The 23,540-nt window shown below is 44.9% G+C and overlaps 3 protein-coding genes across 3 annotated transcripts; all 3 read left to right on the top strand.

Annotated features, from left to right (window-relative positions):
• Nucleotides 1-819: 819 nt before the first annotated feature.
• F4817DRAFT_321575 (uncharacterized protein) lies at nt 820-1,785 on the top strand (the record flags this gene model as incomplete). The annotated part of the gene is made up of 2 exons (XM_049301299.1): nt 820-1,465; nt 1,526-1,785. The coding sequence occupies 2 exons, from the start codon at nt 820-822 to the stop codon at nt 1,783-1,785; spliced, it is 906 nt and encodes a 301-aa protein (XP_049153418.1).
• An 11,438-nt stretch (nt 1,786-13,223) lies between these two features.
• On the top strand, nt 13,224-17,270 carry F4817DRAFT_40449 (DNA binding regulatory protein AmdX). The gene is made up of 3 exons (XM_049307420.1): nt 13,224-13,445; nt 13,651-17,019; nt 17,079-17,270. The coding sequence occupies exons 1-3, from the start codon at nt 13,385-13,387 to the stop codon at nt 17,162-17,164; spliced, it is 3,516 nt and encodes a 1,171-aa protein (XP_049153417.1). The 5' UTR covers nt 13,224-13,384; the 3' UTR covers nt 17,165-17,270.
• Nucleotides 17,271-21,323: 4,053 nt separating this feature from the next.
• F4817DRAFT_363798 (cytochrome P450) lies at nt 21,324-22,728 on the top strand (the record flags this gene model as incomplete). Its single annotated transcript, XM_049306678.1, has 2 exons — nt 21,324-21,499; nt 21,546-22,728. The coding sequence occupies 2 exons, from the start codon at nt 21,324-21,326 to the stop codon at nt 22,726-22,728; spliced, it is 1,359 nt and encodes a 452-aa protein (XP_049153416.1).
• Nucleotides 22,729-23,540: the final 812 nt, after the last annotated feature.

Genomic DNA, 23,540 nt, shown 5'->3' with positions numbered 1-23,540 from the left:
TTTTAGGGTTTAGGTAACAGACAAAAGTGCTAAACAAGCTTATTATTATATGAAAAGTATTTTTTTAAAGAGGCTGAACATTCTATAGCCTCTTTGACGAAGTTTAATATATATACCTCTATAGTTACTCAGTCCGTTGTGTATTTACTTCAGTAGACTCCCTAAATTGTGCTACACGGATAGAAAGTAAGGCTTAACATTTATGACTCTCGTCACGCCAAAACCTTGTTCAAGTGGTCAGCTGGCAAACAACTCGTGAATCACTAACACACAGGTAGCTACCTAACCTAAGGCAAGAGTCACAGCCTTACAAAAGACAGAGCACACAGGTACGTACATATAAATAACAGTACAACTCTAAATAAACTTTCCATTCGAGTCAGTGCGTAGGATATTAGGAGTCACAATGGTTGCAAAATTTTCTGTCGTTGCGTACCTTAGGTGTTTATAAATAGACCTGCACCTACTAACGTTCTACCTCCAGGTCACTCCTTATTCTACACTCCTGCTGGATATAAATAAATTCACCATCCTCATCTTTCTTCATATTCAATCCGAAACCACTCGTCTAAAATATTTCATCGGTTTCTACTTTCTTATTGAATCATCATCATCATTCTACACATCTCAATAGTCACCTCTTCCCGGTACGTCTTTCGATTTCTACTACTACCACTTCTCAATTACAACTAAATCTAACCCATCGCCTCTTCATAGAATTTCCGCCTCCATAACTACCCCTATCCTTACCCCTAAGTTATTTACGTACCCAATAAGAAGTCTCCAATCTTTCATTCAAACATTCTCGTCTAAGGCACGATGGAGTCCACACGAGCTACCAAACTTAGAAAGGAGGCAAAGGCTATCGCCGCCGACCGAAGAAAGCATAAGGAGAAGTGTCGTTTGGTGCAACGATGGGTTTACGACAAGTACAAGCCCAGTACCGCTGGTAGCGACGAAGAAGCTCAACTCGACGCTTACGACGGGGAAACTTCTGCTGAGAAAGCGGTTATCAGCACACAGCCAGCAAAGCGTTCAGTCTGGCATCTCCCGGCCTCATTAAATGGGCGACCAGGGCCAAGAGGCTTGGCTTTGGGCACGATGCTTCAGGTTGCAGAACATTGCTACCAGATTTCCACCAACGATTTCGACAGTATGAGCTTATGTGACCACATCCACCACATCCAGGAAGCTTTACAACCAGACAACTCGCCGACGCCAGTCTTGAAAACACTAGTGACTCAACCTTTAGTAGTCCAGGCCCAACATCAGCAATATCTGGCCCAGAAAGATTTCACAGCCTGTGTGGCCAAGATTGCTATCCACAGCAACTTACCAGGAATCTTCAAGAAAAACTTGAAGACGTGCAAGGACTGTTACGATAAATTCCGACCTGGTTTAAAGTCCTGCCCATGCGCCAAGACCAAGCAAACCTGTCTTCATGGTCCATGTCGCTACCACCCAGGTGAGCATTCCTATCATCGCAATATACACGTGACAACCTGCTAATCAAATAATTACACAGGTCAAATTAAATCCTGGGGAGTGGATTGCGGTAATCTGGACTTCCTGACAAAGGAAAAGGTCACCATTCAGGAATTCGACATATGGATTCACCAGTGCTACTGGGACTGCTGTGGTGCCAAGCTGGTGCCCGTCGACCCTGATACGGGACGGCGTAGCCAGAAGAGAAAGAAGGCACCTCCACAGCCTTGGGAGATTGCAAATGATATAGACGGAAGCGTGGGTTGCATGACCCGGGACCACCACGTTGCGATTCAGTAGCGTGTTATCGTTTACTTACGATTCTACTTGGAGTCGTTGGATGTTGAAATTGGTCCTATTGACCACGGAGGGAAAGTGCATGGCTTTGGAAGAGCGTGCATATATAGGTTTACAGGATTACAGGATGGGATACAATACCCCATAGCGTTTGGTGACTATCACATGATTTTAAATTCAGCAGTTAAGCGATTTCTTAACTTAGTCTTAGACAAGATGCCGTTATAAACCCATCAACAGGGTATCTAGGGCAAGGGGCTTCGATCAATATAAGTAGGTAGCCTAGCCTACACTAAGTACATAATTTCCCGTACTTCAATAGATCCTCACATTCTGGTGTTGTTCAAGCCTACATTCAACCATGTGCTATACGTCCCTTAAGCTGGTATTCGAGTTACTCCTTTGGTATCGTAGTGGCGACTATACCACCGTCAGGGGGGAAACTCCATAAATAACCCCTAGGGTGCCACAAGTGTGAGAGGACAGGATGAAACAGAGGGACGGGCCACGGCTTAGTAAATGCCACCGTCATAAAATGCCTAAGGTAGCTAGTTGGCTCCGATGACTGTAATACCTAATATGTTTAAATCAATCTTGATCTTTCGTTTGGGTTTCTCTGGAGGAAGATGAAGGAGGAAGAGGTTTTGAAATAACTCGATTTTCTTTTCTTTTCTACAGTCTTTTTCTACTCTGTATCTATGAACGGTGTCATTTAGAAACATGTTTACGCTATGAAATGAGTATGGTACGATGGCACTATAGCTCTAAAGTCTGTGTACTTCTACCTAACCTTTCAGCTTGTAGTATCATTGCTTTCTGGGACTTCATCCTCAACATCGGAGTCTTCCTCCTCATCAGAATCTTCCTCCTTCTTCTCAGGTGCTTTCCCCTTCTTCTCGGATGTTTCCTCTTTTTTCTCGGAGGTCTCTTTGTCTTTCTTCGGCGATTCTACGTCGCACCAGCATTTCCAATAGAGAAATTTGCATTCATCGCATATCAGATCCGGCCCACATTGTACCAGCGGGACGGGTGCCTCAATTATGCTCTCAACTCCGGTAGGGGGTGGGGTGATGAAGATGTTAGCAATCATTGTGAAATTAGTGAATGTGCGTAAGTTAATTGGTTGAAGTGACTATGATAATGATGATGATGATAAAAACGTGAAATATTCTATGGATATACTCATTTTATATAGGCCTTGCCTGTAATCTCAAAATATGACACGTCAAACCACGGAAGTAACAAAGTTAATGGTAACAAAGTATGTTTTCCATAGTTTTAACCCTAGATTTAAAATCCGTATAATGCCTATAATGCGATTGTCCCTAAGAGAAAGAAAGTACGTTTAAAACAAGCCCTTTTCCCATGCAACAATATCGTTAGACTAGTAACAAAACCTTAATATTTTCATTTCTTCTTTCGATTCTATGAAAACATTCATCTTGTCACTATGTCTATCGAGTCCAAGTTAGGATGTAAGGATTGCTTCCTGCTATTATAACAAAGATGAACTTTAAGTCATTATGATTCCTTCGACTACCAATTACTCGTAAGGACCGGCCCAAAAATTAATTGGAAGCTCTCGATTTCTTTTGATATAGATAGTAAAAACATCGCCCTGTATACGTACCTAAATATATTATGACTTAGTATATTATAGTCGTAGCCAATCCTCTTGAGTCTAACTAACTTTAGCGTGGACAATCCTGTCAAGTTGATTCAGGGGAAGACTGGGGTATTCTCGAAAGTGTGCACCAGATTGGATTCGTCTCAAACGATGTTATTATCCGGGACTCTATTAGGAGTCCGCTACTTGTTCTTATAGTAATCTAGTGAATGTACGGAATAAAATTTCCGCACCTACGTGGAGATTACCCAAACCTAAGCTCCTCGACACTGATATTATGACAGCCAAGAGAATACTATCGAATGCATCTATGTTATTGATATTCAATGTGCCTACATATGAAGTAGCTAATACTCTAAATCGTAGATCATCGCAGCAAGTTCTTACGTGGCAATCCCATTAATAATCAAAGGATTCATTAAGGGAGTGCGGCTCCGAACACAGTACAACATTTCCGAAGGACCTCTTACCGGTTAGTACGCACATGAACTGAGACAGGATGCAAGATAATCGGGTCCGAAGTATACCGGTATGCGGGTTTCAGCCACTCGAGGCAGCCCTATGATGGAAACCACCCTATAGGTCCGTACGTTACGGCCGAGCATATTCACCGCGCTTAGGCTTTGGACGACCGTTTCTGCGCTGCGTATTATGATAAAGATCGCCCTCCTATGTAGACCTGCTGACTGGCGAGTCTTCTTAAGGTATCAGGTTTGTCTTACTCGTAACACTGGCGTAGTCCTGTACTCGCCACGTTCTTCGACCAAGACATAATCGGAGTTACAGCACACCGGTGGGCGTCGTCATGTCTGTCATAATATCTTAAGCACACCTAAGTCACTAGAAAAACCTCCCGACTGAGCCTCTCTCGGAATTACCTATAGAGCTCGTTAGGATCGTGGGGATCACGGGCGAGTTAACAGCGAGATCATGGCAATAAATATTGGCTGACTATTCTTGGCGATTATTGCGTTTCAATTTTACGAATATGATCATGCGGCTCTAGATCGACTGTATGATTATGAGTAGACTTTCTAGAATATTTCCTTGCGCATAGCGGGTGAAAAATAGCGATCAATGGCGTTGAGGCGGTGTTGATAGCCAATTTCTCCCAGTCACGCGCCGGGCTGCGACGCCGTCTCACTGGGTGATTAACCAATCCTCTTAAACTGGAGTACGTATGGACTTTCTCGCTTGGAATAGCTCGCCCCGATGCGGGCCGAGCAGCTTGCGTAGTCTTAGCCGGACAACTGGAGGGGCGATCCACGACTGTAATAGAGACAAGACCATTACAGAAAGGGTCTGATGATGGGGTCAATCAACCACTACAATTATTCCTAACAGATTGGTATCGATGCAATGTTATATATATATATGAACCGGATGCTTATACGAGATACAGGTTCTTATATTTGCTGGACTTGGATACTCGTAGACTTACCATTTGCTTGTTGACTTGTCACTTTATCCTATCAGTGTATGTGTAACGGGTTTCGGCCTGAGTTGATAGAAAATGTGATAGGGCGGAACTACTCGATTTGGACTAAGATGTTGTCAGCTATTACACAGACATGTTGTGGGATAGCGCAAGCATAGCCAACCACATGCCTTTTCCGTCGCCGTGATGATTATCGGAGGAAACGCTAGTTAGCGTGCGGGTACGTGGGTGCGAAGCCGAGATCCCATGCTAGATATGCGTAGCCGGAGAAGGAGAGCGGCGAGGGAGGTGGATCTAGGTGCGTTGTCGATCTAAAATCAGGGTCGTCGGCTCAGGGAAGTGGGTTGTCTTAGTTAATAATGGTATTAGGCGATTGGTTCCTCGATTAATAGGTCCTCCTACGATTAGCTCGAGGATGAGATGGGTTGCCGGGTTTTGGTTCCGACTTTCTTCGAGACGGGATGGGTTGAAGCGGATACAGAGGGCTTGGCGAGTGAATTATTATACTGAGTTACGAGATGGTGAGACTTATGAACGGGATTCGACCGTGTGGCCAATGCACGTTTCATCTACGGATTTGGGTATGCCACGTTGTCTACGACGCTGGTGGTGGGTAGGCCGAGGAAGTAGGAATGCGGTTTGGTGGTACAATTGTGTTACCGCATTAGACGGGCCCTTGCTTTGAAGCGCGAGAGGTGTGAAAGTGACAAAGCTGTATATACGTAAGAGGCAGGTTGGCAGGTTGGCAGGTCGTATGTCAAGTGGCGAGTAGATTCCACTATTGTAATAACGTCGAATCCGTATTCGTCTGCTATCAAACGCTTAGCCACGGCTAGTCTATGTGCAATGGTAGAAATACTGTCGTTGGGCTTGAACTGTTAGAGTTACTTAAAACAAGTAAGACTAATAAGTTGACTACTCTGTGTTCTATAGCTGGTAAGGATCCACCAACAAGTTGGATGTGAGTCAACTCTGGTTCGGGCATTTAGTTCTACAGTCTATAAGTGCAGTAATCGCTAATTGGTAAAGTATGACGACATGCTGTTGTAGAAAATGCTACTCTCGATGCATTTCGTAGAGCTGCGATGTGACCCTTATCGTTTTCACGTCCAATGTCCCTTCGAGATATGACGAGACCAAACTGCCTGAGGCCATAAGTAGAGATGGCACGCGGCATGCGGGCAGGACATTGTTATAGGATGTGATCTGCACCATCGGTGAAAAAAATTCCCATGACTTGCAGTAACCTAAGTGCCCATTAGGCGGGTCTGATATTATTATTAGTTCCTTAAGTCGGCTCAAGGTTGGTTGCATAAGATCCAACCCGCGGAACAGTTGACTATCGGTTCTGGACACGGCAAGCCAACGGCTTGTTATGGGACCCATTGAGTGTTACTGTAAACTGCAGGATGACAGAGTATCCCACACAGGCGGCTCCCCGGTTCCAGGGCTCAGGCCACCTAGAGTCTTCTTCGAACATAGGTTTGATATATTGTGGCAAGAACCTACGGTCGTTTGTTTAGTCGAGTTGAACTCGTCGTAAGCGTTTGTCCGTACCCGATAAAAAAAAACCTCAAGGGCCGATAACTGGTGTGCCGATGGTCCCATGTGGTCTGACAAGAATCAAAACCTGATAACGACAACATATCAGCAAGTCTTGTGGTAGTACTATGTACGCTTCTGCTCTATCCCGATAGCCCGATAGCCCGATAGCCCGATAACCTAGGACCAGTGGCTTATATGTATGGGGCTACAGATGGGGGCACGTTGTATTATCTCTTCTAACTGCCCTGACTGCCTGATGCCAGGGACTTCAGCTAGAGATAGCATATTTTAATAATCAGTGACTAATGGACAACCCACGCCGCTCGATACTGTCTACTGTCTCAGGACTCTCAGGCACAAATCACGGCGCGACGTCATGGGCTTGGCAGACCCTGTTGAGGATAAACGAGCGAAATCCTAGCTTGATATCTATGGTAGGTTAGGATGTGCCAATTTGCTACTCTATCCATTTATTAGTCACCTATTGGACGGTTAGATGGGCTTCATTTGTCGAAGGAATTGTAGGGGACCGACCTTTTCCTTTTCCAGCCATCTCCGAGGTAATCTAAGCGGGATGGCAGCAGACCAGTACTTTAGTACTCAGCCCTTGAAAATGATCGGCATATCTTAGAAAGGCATCCCACCCACCCTTGCTCTCTGAACAGGCTGGGTAGCTCCCTGCAACATATAAGCACGGTGCGCTATGTTGCTTGTGGAAAAGTCTGGGGAAGACAAGGGTAGGCTCATTGTTGCGGAGGATTTATTCAGTCAGTGACAGCCTAGGATGGTTGACCATACATAGCTAAGCCTTGGGTTTGATGGAATTATCCCTAGTATCCCGTGAAGAAGCTCCGTGCTTGGATAGAATGCATATAGGTAGGTATACACGACGTAGCCATCATGTGATGGTTCTATTAGTATAGTAGTAGTTACTGCTCGAGCTATATATTGGACTGTGGTTTATAGAAGCTTGTGTCACAGCTCAAGAAGGTAACTTTGATGTTTCATACGTGAATCTTGCGTAACTACTAACGAGATGCGCGAAGTCATAGGTCAGGATAATGGCCAAGCTTTAAATTGACCTTAGGGCACTGGTGTCAACCTTTTTACCTAGTACTGACAGGTGAGTGTCATTGTCTTTAGCTTCAATGTCAAGTACATGATATAAGCAGAGTCGTAAGCCGTTGAATTGATACAACTTAAAATATCAAAATGGACCACAAATGGTAACTTTCGTACCGTCTAGGTATCTAACCCTAGAATTCCGTCCGCCTGACTTCTTGCACTTCTCATCTTCGATGTTCCAGATGTAAAGCGGTTTCGATAGTGCCGAAACTAGTAGAGTTGTAGCGGATTGGCAGATTGGTCACCGGGACTCACTCAAAACGGCAGCAAAAAACCTAGAGCAAGGTGCTATACGGTAGAACGGCCTTTATTAGTGCCTTGGTGGGCCAGAATGCTCCATCGCGTTGAAGGGTCTCGTCCAAGACGCTGATCTTGACCCCGATGTGGGTTTTTGGAGAAAATTTGGGGTTATGGGGAGAACGCCTTTGCATCTTTCCCCAGATGCCGAAGCACCGGGAGACGACCTCTCCGGGTATGCGCAAGATGGACGCGTGCCGATTGGAAGCCCTGTTACGGCAATAGAGAGTGTCTAATATCAACAATATACTGGCTCCGAAACAGTTACAACTACCTATGGTCTTAGGACCCTCCTATCTCCTCGGCTGCACTCGAAATTGCCAATATAGAAACACTGGCTGTTTGCGGATTGTCGCCCAATAAGATTGCGGTAACAGCAACACAACTGGCGCGGCCGACTCGTCATTAAGGCTTGTCGGATGCATAAACGCGTCGCCTGACAAAGTTCATGAAAGTATCATTTAGGTACCTAGGTTAGGTACTATCTGGGTAAGTAAGTGCCTGTCCACAAGAACAAGAGTTACGGATACGGCGAATAACCAATCCCAAGTGTTCCAAATTAATATTTGAGTTCTTGCGGTGTGAGATGACGTTAAGGTGAAGGGTAAGGTGAAGGTCAATTCTAAAGTTTGATTCGTCAGATACTAGAAGAATTGGCCCCTGTTGTACACGACATGACGCGGTCGCGATCCTTACGAGGACTAGGAGTCTCAAGTTCGGACAAGGCGGTACCACTAAGGTTAGAGTAGTTTTATTCGAATTGCTCTACGCGGATTTGAATAAGCGACACTGAATGATACTGAATGATACTGGACCTTAGCGACTCAAGCATATGATATCGTTTAATGTTGAATACGACCGCAGTCGGGGACCCAATTCCGAACGAGGTGACTGTAACTATTTTTCTTTAAAACACTACTACCGTGTCGGCTTGCTTTCTAGCTTAAGCTGAATCCTGGGTTGATGGGTACCTACTAAGGTAAGTGGACAGGGGTACGACGCTCATGATGATAGAGGGTGTTTGTGTTAGATTGAAGAATTGATACGAAGGAGTATTGAAGGTTTAAGTCCTAACCTTTCAGTTTTGCACATCGAGAAAACATATTTCTGCTCCTGATCATCTTCAAGCTGACGTTTCGGCGCATAGAGCTGCCATAGGCGCGCTCGTACTATCGTATCAATGTAACTTGTCTCCCCCCTGCTTTGTCTGGATCTTGACCAGGGCGTCGTAACCAACGGGCGAACATTACACCAAGACAATGAGAACGAGCGTAGTATGTATGCAGGCTTTAAGCCGTTAATACCCCAAACGTTTTTTAAGGATCTGCCGCTGCCCTTAAGTGGCTCGGCTAGCCAAACCCGAACAGCCCGAGAATGAGATGTTTTGCTTTCTTGTCTGGCACAATGGTGGCTTGCGTAAGAATGCCTAGGAACATCCAAGTTCCATACAATAAGCGCAAGGAGAATAATACGTCGCTATCGTGTTTTCAGATCAGCATTATAAAAAAAAAGGGACGAGATAATACTATCGAAAAAGAGCCATTCATACATTCATATGCAATGTATGTAGGTATCTACATAAGGCGGCCATGGATTTCTTGGCCTGCTAAGCTAACCAATCCCACGTCTTTCATTTACTTCAGTTACATAACTGACTATCGTCACAGATGGCGAATTCGTCGTTGTGCATCCCGAAGTTAGACTAACCTAGATGGAAGGTAACCTTGATCATTGGCTCGGACCACCAAGGAAGGTTCCCATCAACTATCAACTGACCTGTGAAAGGATTACATAGCTGTTAGGATACTCGACCAAATAGATTTTCGATAGTTTAACCATTTTGTCATGCCACGTTTTCTCGACTGCTAGAAGAAAGCCTAAAGGTCTAGATTTGTTCTAGGCTGTTCGCCAACGGGTTAGCCGAGTTACACAGAGAGTATGTAATTACCTATCTGCGAAGTTCACAAGTTCATCGCAAGTCTTTGCGGTATAGTCAAAATTGGCTGTCCAGGTTATGAGGCGTTGGTTCAGCCTGTTATCAAAATACTAACTGATATTTAGTCTCTATGTATCGACATATTCTAGCTACCGTCAGGTTCTAGAGAAAAACACCCATCGCAAGAATAAATCCGTTACTTATCAGTAATATGTACGATGTATCGTGGCGGAATTCAAGATGTCTGCACGTAATACTCATCATACGTTCGATATTCAGGGACGATATTGCAAATGAGCAAATGCATGATTTTGAGTAGTAGGTGTATGATGTACGTACCTACGTTTTTGCTCTGGTGGCTGCAAGCTGCGATCTTCGGCGGCTACAGCGCGCTGTTACGACCCGAATATTAAGTGGGGCCGGATATAGACTGTGTACTCGAGTGCCCGAGTTTACGAGGGATATTGTCAGACGATCTTTTTGCCTGGCCATTTTTCGAAATAGGAAGTTCGTCCGTGCGCAGCTCTGGAGCGTTTTTATTGGGTGCATCCCCAAAAATGAGTGGAACTCTCACGTGTTCTTCCAGATCCCCACTTCCATCTTTTTCTCGAAATACGTATCTTTTTTTTGCCCGACTTTTAGGTAATAAATAGAGGTAGCCACGGTTACCAATTACGTAGCCGCATTACATGTTTTACAAGAGCCTGGGTTCGAATCCCACATGCTCCTTTTTTTTTTTTTAACTTTCATTTTTTAAGAGAATTTTAGCAAAGCTTAATGTTCGAGGTTGTCCGCCGCTGCTGCCGGGGAAAGGCGCTCGGCGCGCGAAGCGTGCCGAGCGCCTTTCCCCGGCAGCAGCGGCACGTGATCGACTTACGACCTTCGTAAACTCGGGCTATTGTGGTGCCCCGCAGGGGTGCCCTCATGTACCTAACTTACAGCTTACATGCAAATTAACCCAGATAGGCACAGATTTGCAGTAGCCTACATCTCTTAGCTCGGCCTGCCATTTTTAGTCCATTGCATAAAAGGGGGACCCCTAGTTCGTGAAGCAAACCTCGCCGCTGGGAAGATGGTAAGACTATGAACAAGTTACGTATGAGAGCTGCTTATTAATTTATATACAGTCATATTAATAAACCCTTTTAGACGTATTGTATATTTGGTAAGGAAGTTTAGCATTCACACGTAGATAATTTGCTAGTTCTTCAAATCCGAGACAAGACTGCTATTGAAGGTTTCTGGTCTGACTACGGCGTATGTACCTAAGATAGGTACTAGATTGCCGTTGCTAACACGACGTTTTATATATCCGGAGAGCGCCATTGGCTTGTGCAGAATCCCTGCGGCGAACGGATTAGATATAATAACGACGTGTACTACGTAATTACTATGTATGTGATATGGTTGTATGGTTTCCCATGGTGTGAACCTTCTATGCAGCATCAATGATGGGACGTCTGCGTGAATAGCGCTTGGCTGGGTACATACAAGCATCTTGAAGCATAGTCATACCGAAAAAATGAGTTCTATAAGCCAATCAAACCTCATCCGCGAAAGCAGGTAGCATTCCCATGCTTCATGTAAGACCGCCGGGATCGCATAAGTTCGATCGACTCATCCGCAGTTGTCGCTGGTGATAGCGTACATACGTACATACGTACATACATGTACGTACAGTATGCGTTCTAGAATGCATAAGCACCAGTGGATAGACGAGCATGGTGCAGATATACATAGTAGATAGCACCGGACTGGTTGGGAGGCAAGAGACGATGATGTGCCTGCAGGCCGCTAACAAACCGAAGAGAACCATCAGACATCAGATCTGCCTGATTTAGGGTTGTCGAAGCCACGAAGACCCATCATAAACATGTACTTGCCCCTCGGTCCCTTTCCAGCCCCTCCAAGGGTCCTACACGTATGTAAAAGGCTTGCTGGAGCCCTGAAGAGGCTTGACTTCAAACAAGAGAAGATTCAGACGGGCTACAGCCTACCAGTCCTACCAGGCTCCATTTCGCCGAGTTCGCTCCGTGGCCAGTCTGTGAAATAGGTAGCCCTCTGAAGATCAGCCCACTGACAGACCAAGAAAAAAAAGGCTGACAGCAACAAGAACGAAGAAGGACAATTAAATATTCGTAGCCTGCTTTAGTATTGCGATGACATATTTAAAAGGCTACAATAAGGCGAAGAGCAAGTCATGTAATAATCCGAAACGGCCGCGATCTAAAGATGTTCGATATGCTAGACGAGCAAACAAGTGGTGCGAAAACTAGAGCCGAAAGTTGGTAAAATGGAACAGGCTTTGAATGCAACCCGACTTCTGCGAAGCAAATTGAAAAGCAAGCAAGACTCAATTGTCTGGTTTTTCGTCGGCTTTAAGAATACTTCGAATCTATGTATAGTATACATCATTTAGATTTGCATCTTGTGACCAGAACCCACTCCCCGTTGTAGGCTTAGCTCGGCGGTTCTACTAGCACGAGCCAATTAGATCTGACATAGGCTAACGAATCCCTGTTAGAAAACCCCTTGTCAGTTGGTAAGATGCCCTGAAACTAACGGTTTGCCCTTGCGCAAGATCAGCCCACGCAGAATCGCCTAAACGAAGTATAGGTACTCAGCCTAGCGGTACTACCTGCAATTTTATCCATATCAAGTGACCTATTAAGTTGATTTCATAACCTGCTACCCATTGCCCACTACCTCAGGTTAGGTAGAATCTAGATAATCCACTACCTATCCACTATCCATTATCCACCACCAGCGTTGAACCTTACCTGCCTTCAATCTCGGATGCAATGAGCGATGAAATCACACTGTGGCAATAACAGTCCGGTGTTTTGCCTTCAGTAACTGAACCCGACCGCAACACCCGGTTCGGTTTTGTTTAATCCGTAAGGTTCCACCGTCTATATTCTACCTTTTGTTTCCATCTTGCAACTTCAATTCGTTAGAATTACTTCCATCTATGTTTTCCGTTCTTTATTTACCATTTACCATTTACCTGCTGACCTTGATATTGTCCAATTGGAAATCCGTTTCTTTGATTCCTTAAATATAACAGACATCATAAATACATACCTAACCTACATATCCACATATCATATATACCATACCATACGTACCACATATACGAAGTAGAAGTCCAAGGGTTAATTTGCACAGTACGGCTGTGGGACTGTAAAGATAGATAGGTTACGAGGTATTATGCAATAATCGATAGGAAGGCCCAAGCTCTTTAGGTAGCTTCCTCGAAGCTCTGGCTGTCTAGGATTTTCTGGGATCTCTGCCCCTCCATACCTTCCCATAATACCTGAGGTACCCGACTAACCTGCTTGCCTACCCACTACTGTACGCCTAACCTCCCCAGTATTAGCCAATCCATCGGTCTAATTCCTTCCCAGGCGCCTCTTTCCCACTCCAAAAACCTCCCCACCACACAACCACAATCAATCAACGCTCAATCGCTCACTCGACTTTCCTCCCACTTACACCCATCCCTCAATTCCCGCCCGCCGTCGGTTCTACCTAAGGAACACACCTGCTTGCTTTCAATTCCACAGAGCCTCCAAGAGTTCACGGTAGTCGACGGTTGGAATTCCCCTCTACCTCTTCCGCTTTCCATTCAGTCATGTCCAACTCGTCGCCGTCCGCTGCAGTCTCAGGGAACAATGCTGGCAACGATGACTCCGGTATGGCCCTCTTTCTCACCCCCCCAAAAAAGGAGCTCCCAGTTGCCCCTCCATCCCCCCCTAATCCCCATCTTCTTATCTAGCTTCGGCGGCCACCAGCAACGCCGCTGTCGATTTATTATACTAAACCACCTATGTTCTTAATCTCGAAGCCACCACTGTGACTAAACTGATCTATTTTGACTGACTTGGACTCTATGTAAAGCTTCATCGATTACGGTGAATACCACCACCGCCACTAGTGCTCCCGCGCCATTTCCTCCGCCTAAAACCGACAAGCCTCGGCCTCACGTCTGTGCTACTTGTCAGCGCTCATTTGCCCGATTGGAACATCTGAAACGTCATGAACGTTCCCACACCAAGGAGAAACCGTTCGAGTGCCCGGAATGCACACGATGCTTTGCTCGGCGAGATTTGCTCCTGCGACACCAGCAGAAGCTTCACCAGACTACGACGCCCTCGTCGCGACCAAGAAACCGTCGTGAAAGTACTAGCAGTACTGCTACCGCTCAGAGCCGAGCTCGAAAGAACAGCGTCGCTAGTGCAAATGCCTCTGCTGCCGCCGCCAATAATGCTTCTATGAGACCTCGCGCGAATACCATCAGCCATGTGGATGGGAACCATATGCATATGATCGCGGCCGCGAATGCCCAGGTTGCGAGGACCCAGCAACATCACATGCCCCCAACCCACAGCCGACACCAGAGCCTCGCGGGATTGCCGCTGCATAACGTGGATCATGGCTTTGCTGGCATGTCCTCAGTTATGGGCCATAGAGGCATGAACCATGGACTCCCAAAGCTGGAAACGCACAGCATCAACATAGACTTCAACGCTGGTCTGCGTACTGCACCCCCCTTGCCATTTCAGCCGGAATATGATTTTGAAGGCTTGCTATTCGGGCAGCCCGGCTCGACTATTAATCCGAACGCTCTTCACTATAACGAATCTCCTCACTCCATGTCCCTAGATCCCACGTCCCCTTTCGGTAATGGGATGGATATGTCTACTTCTAGCCAGCACATCGATGATAGTTTTGACTGGTTGACAGGGTTTGAGCATCAGATGTCGTTTAACAACCCGGCCGAGAATGCTGTTGACGGTTCATCTCCCTCCGCAATGAGTACCACTAGTCAGAGTGGTATTAGCGATGTGATGCTCGATGGCTCTAACCCGACAAATGTGACATCGGCATCCAACTCTATGTGGCAACCAGCGCTTATGGGACCTCCCCAGGTAACGACGCCATTCTCAATGGAAATGAACGGTACGGTGTTCCCGGATCTACTGAATGGGGCGCCAGTCTCTCCCCAGCCATCATCTCAAAAAAGCATGAATGATATCTACTTCTCAACCCCGCCCCCATCTATGAGTTCTCTTAGTCCTTCCGTAATGCCGGGCTTAACGACACATAACATGAACCAATCCGTCAGCTTTAGCACCGGTCCGGAGACGCCCACCTCGATCAGCGGTACCCACCAGTCGCATTCCCCTGTTTCAACCATCACGGATACCACGCGGAATGCGATCGTCAGCGCACTGTCTCTGTGCGATCCGTTTAATGGCCGTAAATACTCCTTCACGTCACCCAACTCACCGATGTCCCCACAGTTCCCTAATACTCCAGACAACGCAGCCGAAAGTGCAAAAGCTTTACCAAGTACCCAAGACTTACAACGATACGTTACGAGTTATTTCCGTTATTTCCATCCCCACCTCCCATTCCTGCATATCCCCACACTTTCATTTGATACTCCCAGCTCCGGCAACGGAAGATCAAATATTGTTGGTGGCAGTGGGTGCCTCGTTCTATCGATGGCTGCTATTGGTGCTCTATATGAAATGGAGCGTCCCCAGTCGAAGGAGTTGTTTGTGATGGCAAAGAAGATGATACAATTATACTTGGAAGAGCGAAGGAAGGCTGATATGCGGAAGGCTGATTTCCGGCGAACCCCATCGTCTGACCAGGGATCCCAAGGACCGGAGTCATCTATTCATACACCACTATGGCTAGTGCAAGCGATGCTTCTCAACGTTGTGTACGGACACAATTGCGGCGACAAGACGGCAAATGACATCGCCTCGACCCATTCTACAGCCTTAGTGAGCCTTGCCCAAGCTGCCGGTTTGCTGCGACCATTAAAGCTGGATTCGATAGAAATTCGAGAAATTCAAATGAATGATGCCGAGGGTAACTGGAATGGGGGTATTAAAGCCGAAACCGAGGAACAGGCCGAGTGGTTGAGGTGGAAAACTATGGAGGAGCGGAAGCGCACCCTCTATGTCATTTTCATCCTTTCTAGTCTCCTGGTGACTGCCTATAACCATACCCCGGCGCTGACAAACTCGGAAATAACACTGGACCTTCCTTGTGATGAAGAGTTCTTCGCAGCTGAGAGCGCCGCCGCTTTCCAGTTGAAGGGTGGTGTGCGAGTTGCCGGGCACAATAGAACGACTTTCCACGAAGCTTTGAGTGAGTTGCTTCGTACTAACGAAAAGCAGCAAAAGCTAGCATTCGGTAACGGGCAACGCTTATGTTCGTCAGCTCAGGTCAACGATATCCCACCAAGTGAGCTTAAACCTAGTACTCTTGGCTGCTTGGTGTTGATTAATGCGCTCCACAACTACATTTGGGAAACCCGCCAGCGCCACCACAACAAGATGTGGACCAATGAAGAAACTGAGAAAATGCATCGTCACATTGAACCAGCGTTGAAGGCATGGCAGTCAGCCTGGGCAAGTAACCCACATCACAGCCTTGAACGCCCGAATCCCTTTGGGATGGGACCTCTTTCCGCCGATTCTATTCCCCTACTTGATCTAGCTTATATACGATTATTCGTAAACATGTCTCGAACTAAAGAGAAGTTCTGGCAAAGAGATTGGGACGGTCTGGCGGACGAGCTCTCTCGCGGTACCGAAGTTATCCAACATGCAGAACATTCTCCATCATCAAATGCAGAATCCGGGACGGACCCATCTGACGCTTCCGCGACGAGTTCCATTTTCATTGACTCACCCCCAACGCAGTCATCGTCTCCCGAATTTTCTGCTATGAAGTTTCCTTCGCCCCTAACACCACAACTATCCCAAGGTCATGGATCTAACAGCCGGGTGATAACTCGCCGAGAAAAGCATCTTCGCAAGGCAGCTTTCTATGCTGCTGACTCTCTATCCATGTCTGATAAGCTAGGAGTCAATTATGCCGACTTTACTAGCCGCGAACTTCCAGTACAGTCAGCGATGTGCTCCTTCGACTGTGCACAAGTTCTTGCTGAGTGGGTTGCTACGCTCCAAGATCGCGTCGGGCGGTATCTCGGTGTGCTTGGGAAGGATGAAGTCGACATGGGAGGTGTTCCGGCCATAATGCTTCTCGAGGACGAAGACGTCAAGCTTATCCACAAAATCCAGGAGCTTCTCTCCAGTGCTGAAATGAGGATGAATATGGATATTGTGAGCGGCGCTGTCAACGGCAGCATTGATTCTCGCCTCCAGATGGACAGCTATGGCGGGTACGCGGCAAAGATCCTCAGAGTCACGGCATATATGCTTGATAAGTCCGCTATATGGCCTGGTAAGCAATCACTTTCTAGTGGGCTGACTTGAAGGTTTGATTTACTAACTCATTTTCAGTACTTCATCTGATGGCGAATTGTCTCGAAAGTCATGCTAACTTCATGGCGTCGCGTGCTGACAAATCGGTTATTGCCAGTGAGTAAGAATTAACCCTGGATTTAATATAGGCCACCAGCGTCATCCCTCCAAATCGGATATTTCAGACCTCAACTATCCAAGGACGTCTATCCCCGAAGAAAAATCGATCCGGATTATGTTCCTGTATAATTCGCACCATTGTGTGGTGAAGGCGAGTGGACGATCCAAGCTCCTAATAGGTGGCTTTTGTTGCGAACTGCTATAGTCCCCAGTAGTTCAGATTATCCGGTTTGGCATCTTCGCGGCAGACAAGCAACGAATAAGCCCTATAAGGATTCCTCGCGAATCCAGTTTGCCAAACGAGAGCTGTGCTGAGGGGTCGATACTAAAATACACAACGACGAAAAGAAGAATCCAATGATGGAAATAGCAATGAGGCGTATGGTTGCTTTTCTGCAAGGCCTTATTTAGGTTTGAAAATCTGTTACGATAACGATACTCTGTCCTTCGAAGTATTAATAGATTCGGAGGAATCATGGTACCATGGCATGAGGCACGACCAATACGCTTAAGATGATTTTATACCCCATCGCTGGTTCAGGGCTACGTTAGGGACAGGTCACCGAAGCACACGCGCTTAATGAGGTACGGGCATAAAAAGCAAATATAGATGGATCACTTTAGACCGTAGCCCCTAGGGGCGTTTGTAGTTGGGCCACGCTCGGTCGATCATCAAAAGCGTTAAGAGCTTACGCAAAGCTTACAGATTCTCCCCGAATCCATTCCAAACATAGAAGAGATTCAGAGTACAATTACTCGCCAGGCGACGATGGCCGTGAATTCTCAAGCGGGTGGGATGTTCATGAAACCAGACATGTGTATATGGATTATGTGGGCTCCGCCCAATCGGTGCAGCTTAAAAACTATTGGTGTATTGTCAGCGGCGGTGTTGATGGATTACGGAGTTGTAGGAGTAGTCAATTACCTAGGTATGTTCTTATTGCTAAAATTTGCATACATCGTGGGTTATATCGCTTGGGTTATAAAATGCGATGTGGCATTTATCAATCTCTGACTTGAGCTCCAATTTTGAGAGTAAAGGGTCATTACCTTACCTGCATGCCGCACATTACGATCCTTCGGCTCTGTCGAAAATGTATATAGATGAAGTAAAATGCGTTAGGTAGGTACCTATGCATCATAGTATTCTTGACTGGCATTGAACTTATTTTGTTGTTTTACACTTAAACAATCTTTATATGAAGTTGTACCTAGATAGAGGCGTATGATGGGTGTGTATTGACATACCCATAATCTTACTTCTCCTTCTTTTATCAGTGAAGTCAATAATATTGGCCTAATATCCTTCTTCTGCTTAGGCTAGGGGTTCATTTTTTTTAGTTCTTACCCCTAAATTTAAGTCGAGCAGTTAAATCCGTCTCGAAAGTTTCCTTTTTTTTTTCTCTCCGGATATTATTTATAGAAAAATTAAAGCTAATTGAGTGAATTGAAACATACCGAATGACTTGTGGTACTCATACCAAAGGGGGGAGGCCTTGAGATTTATTCAAAGTAACATGTTAATAGTTTTGTGTATGGTTACATTTCCCAGTTGCAAGTCAGTAATATAATACTAACTGTTGCTTTATATTTAACACTTTAACAAAATCAAAGGCTATCCGTAATCCATAATGCTTTAATCTGTCCAATTTAGACCTTGTATGTGATTGGAATGAAGTTGATTGAGTTAGGATTATCCAGCAGACCTTTGATGATCTTGATGACTAACTGGAGTTTAAGCTAGGCTAAGCTATGATAAGTACATGAGAATGGAGAAAGCCTATTCAGGTCTATCATCTGTGTCATATGTATGTATTGTTGTTGTTGTATTGTGTACGTTCTAGTGTAGGCACAGGATGTGTTTATACCCTACATGTTATGTGACATGTGACAATCTGCCCTGATTTCAAAAAATACTTTTTTGGACATGCTCATCCTCACCCTCCATCATCATATCTCGGAGACCGTCGATTTGTCCAGAATTTGTTGGCACATTTGCAAACTGGAGCTTTCTCTTTGTTCTTGTTGAAAGTGGCTCGACAATTGGCTTTTCGTCTTTAAAAGGGGAGGCTAATAGGGGTGTTTTCTCATGTGAATAGTTGTCTTGTATTTGGCCTGTTCCTAATATTCGATCGAAGACTTGGGTGTTGGTCAAGACTATTTTGTTGTTTGAATTGGCGTCTTTCTTTACTTTTGGGCTTAGTAATGTCACCCGCGCCATCCCAGTTGGATGTCCTGCCATTATGGGCTATGTTGGGTAGTGAATAAAGGCGTTATTGACTTCACCCTTGTACATGTTGAGATTATGTAGCTTTATTGGCGTAATCTTGGGTTTTGAAGACATGATGATACGTAACAAAGTAATATTATGTTACGTTAGGTATAGGATGGTTAAAGGATAGGTTACTATGCTATTGGTTAGAGGAGATGCAGGAAATATTTCAGGGATACAAACATTTAGGCGACCAGACGCGCACCTGGTGCGTGGAGTGTACCACGTTAAGCTTTGCTTTTTTTATCATGCAGCTTGCGGGGGTCTTTTCCGATTTTGGGCGCTTCACGCCTTTAGGCTCTTCGGTGGCCTTAGGTTTCTGGATCAACTTGATCTTTATGGGCTTTAAAGTGGTCTCAATCTTTTCATCTTTATCGACCATGCTAGTTGCCCAAGTGGGATAGTTCCAATAACGACGCCATATTGTGTAGTTAGTGGATTTTGATTATTTCTGTATTCCCTTTTTGGGTTGTTCAACCCACTCCTCAAAGTTGTCGTTTAGGTACATTCTGGCTTTGATGCCCAAGTCAGAGATCAACCTTGTCGTGTTTAAAGAGAGGTAAAGACCCAAGATGCCAGCAGTGCCTCAGTTGTTGTTGCATGGAATGTCTTTGGTTTGATGGTAGTTATTGTAAATTTTTAGGATTGAAAATTGATTTTGTTAAGCAGTTAAGATATTTGTAATTATGAGTGTTAAGTTAAGGATTAAGTTTGGGATGATTCTGCTACCTCTTGGAATTAATGAAGGTAATAAATATCCCGAGGAAACAAGAACACAAAAAGAAAAGAAAAGAAAAGAAAACTTTTACGGCAAGAAGGTGCGTCCAACGCTTTGACCTTAGGTAGGTACGGAGTGATTTCTCGTCACCCGGATACCTAGGTAGGTACGTATGTAGAAGGTACCTGACACAAGTGGTAAGTAAGACCTCAGAAATAATTTTTCTTCAGGTAAGTGCGCAACGAGACATTAGGTATACCGTACCGAAGTACCCTGCAACTTCCGTAAGTGCCTTACTTGGGTACATTATTTACAAATAACTGTCACTACTTAAGTAGGTACATTACAAATTTTATTGACAATTTATGTAGTTCTGTGTTAAAGATTGCAAAATCATTCATTTTGCCTTTTGTCATTTTACCATGACAATAACAACCGGCGGTATTCTGACACTTTATTGTTACTGGAATGAACGATCTGAATCTACAGATCAGACTTCTTTTTTCTGCTGTTTTATTATATATCATAGTTTATTATTTGGGTACTTGTTTGGATTTGTAGTTAGGCATGTTAAAATAGGGGTAAAGATTAACAAACTGACAGGAATACCCTTACCAAATCTAACTACTTAAAGGTCTTTAAAAATAATTAAATTAGTAATGGATAATGATAAAACTAATTAATACAAGCAATGATTGGCAACATTGTATATGGGAAATAACTGGTAGTGATGTATCATACCAGAAGCAATCCGTGATATGCCACATAGGAAACAAACGCCCATATGTCAGCAATCAAGGACAAAAACGGGATGTGATAGGGGTTTAACTTAACACTTTCACCCAATTAATTCCCTCCAGTTTACAGGATATATGAAAGTATGTCTGCTGTCAGCGTTACATACAAACGGGGAGTTTATTTCCAGATCACACCCATCTGTCGAATAAGATGGTAAATAATGCTGATTTTTATGATAAACAATGCAACAAATCGAGTGCCTCTCGAATATACAATGGTCCTTGCCAGGTTTTTATAACTATATGGGATCATATACGACTTTCCTAGCCCAGTTCGTTGAAACCCGCGATATGAAAACCCCTGATTGATATATTAAGGTCTTAATACCATACTAACAGTTAATATACCAACGCATAACAGCACGCGGAATGAGAGAATGGAGCCCATACCAGTCAATACCCAGATCGCGGTCGTGTTTGTCGTCTTTACAACGCTCCTTTTCCTAAAATTATATACAATCGGTAGTCGGGGTAAAGTGCTCCCACCTGGTCCTAAGACAATCCCTATTCTAAGAAACGCACTAGATTTCCCTACTTGCTTTCCTCATATCAAGTAAGCTGCTTCGATAATTACATGTTGCTCATGCTTAAATTTTCAGATTTTCGGAATGGGCTCGTGAGTACGGAGAAATATACTCGCCTAAAGTTTTGAATGGGACGATAATCGTTCTTTCTTCTGCGGCGGCTATCAAAAGTGTTCTTGACATCAATGGGCTAAATACAGGCAATCGGCCCGAGTCTACTATAATACGGCAGGTAACCAATGGCAATGTCCAAGCATTAGAGGATATGGATAGGCCCGCTTGGAGGCGCAGTCGAAAGGCTATGTATACTTTTATCACGGAGTACATTCTAGGGTCACACACCCGGACTCAAGATGCCGAGTACTCGCAGCTTATGAACGATATTCTTGAAGATCCGAAGAACACTTTTGAGCATATCAGTCGAATGGCTGTAGGTGTACTTATCACAACCCTTTATGGATCCAGGGTCCCGAAATATTGGGGCTCAGAAGCAGAAACATATTTCCGCGGGGTCAAACTTATGAATAAAGTCACTGACCCCGGGGCTCATCCGCCAGTCGACATCTTATGGCCGCTGAAATATGTTCCGAAACGTTGGGCGTACTGGAAGCGACTCGCCGACATGACGCGAGAGACCTGTGCCCAAGTCTTTGACCCGCTTTACAAGCAATGCGAACGCGCGATAGAGCTAAATAAGAAAACTGGATGCTTTATCGAGTATTTGATTATGAATCAGCATCAGCTAGGCATGTCACACCAAGAGATCACTGGCTTAGCTGAGGGCTTGATGGATGCCGGCGCAGAGGCTACCGCTTCGTTTCTTCAAAGCATCATATTGGTTTTAATTAACTACCCCCATGTTCAAGAGAAAGGTCAAACGGAGATTGACAACATCGTTGGCGGTGATCGATGGCCGACTTTGGACGACTACGACAGGTGTCCATACATTCGCGCAATTGTTGAAGAATTATTCCGATTTAGGCCAGTTTTCCCCAGGGGTATTCCTCACAGAAGCGAGAGAGAAACTTACTACAAAGAATATCGCATTCCGGAGAATTCAATCATCTTTATAAACATATATGGGCTTTTCCATGACCCAGACTTATACGATGGCCCGGAGACATTTGACCCCGAGCGATTCCTAAAGTCCCCTTTCGGGACAAAAAAAAAAGAGCAGACACAGGGGCATATAGGAATAATCTTGCGTTTGGGGCTGGACGACGGATTTGCGCCGGAGAGGACCTGGCTCGTCGATTGATCGCACAGAATGTGATGAACCTGCTTTGGGCGTTCAGCTTTAAAAAGGACGGCTCCGGAACAGGGGGCATGGATATTGATTCCTATTCTAGGGTGAGCCGTCCTTTCCGATTTAATAACTCATGTTGACGATCATCTAGCCGGGTATCGAGCTTGCGCCGAAGCGTTTTACGTGTGATATTACACCACGGTCTGAGGCTAAAGCATGTGCGATTAAGAACCGGGTTGGAAAAGCATTCCCTATTCACGCTGATAGCTATACAGAGTAACTCCCCAGTCAGTCATGACGGCATGTAGGATGTTATAGATCATACCTAGTCGAAAACAGTGGTCGCAGGCATATTATTTACAGACTACCTACTAGTTAAATAGGGGCAATACTGATATATAACTAAAGTCTTGATGGGTCATTTGCGTCAATAGTAGCAATTCCATCTACGATGTACAATATATATTTATAGCACCGAGTATTTTAGTATCAGCGATAGATACCTGCTATACGGACTCTGTCATCTCTTCATCGATTCTCCACGCTTCCTCGGACATTAGCTTGTATGGATTTGTGGAGCCATCCGTAGGCCGGAGACATCACGGCATTGTACGCTAACGCAGCCTAAGAATAGAGGATGGTGATAAATGGTCTTAAGCAAGGTTTGTAAAGTAATATGAAGCTTTTTCGAATGCTTGAAATTCAGGGGTAATATTATACATTCTTGCTTTTAATAAACAGTAGGTTGGTTGGTTGGTTAATTGGTTAATATATTTAACACCGGGGTAAAAAGGAAAAACCAACTTTTGCAAACTTTTTTAAAA

This window comes from Daldinia loculata (assembly GCF_022478755.1).
Source record: "Daldinia loculata strain CBS 113971 unplaced genomic scaffold F4817scaffold_126, whole genome shotgun sequence".
Taxonomy (NCBI): domain Eukaryota; kingdom Fungi; phylum Ascomycota; class Sordariomycetes; order Xylariales; family Hypoxylaceae; genus Daldinia; species Daldinia loculata.
Note: the sequence above shows the minus strand (reverse complement) of the source record. Positions and strands in the feature narration are given on the sequence as shown.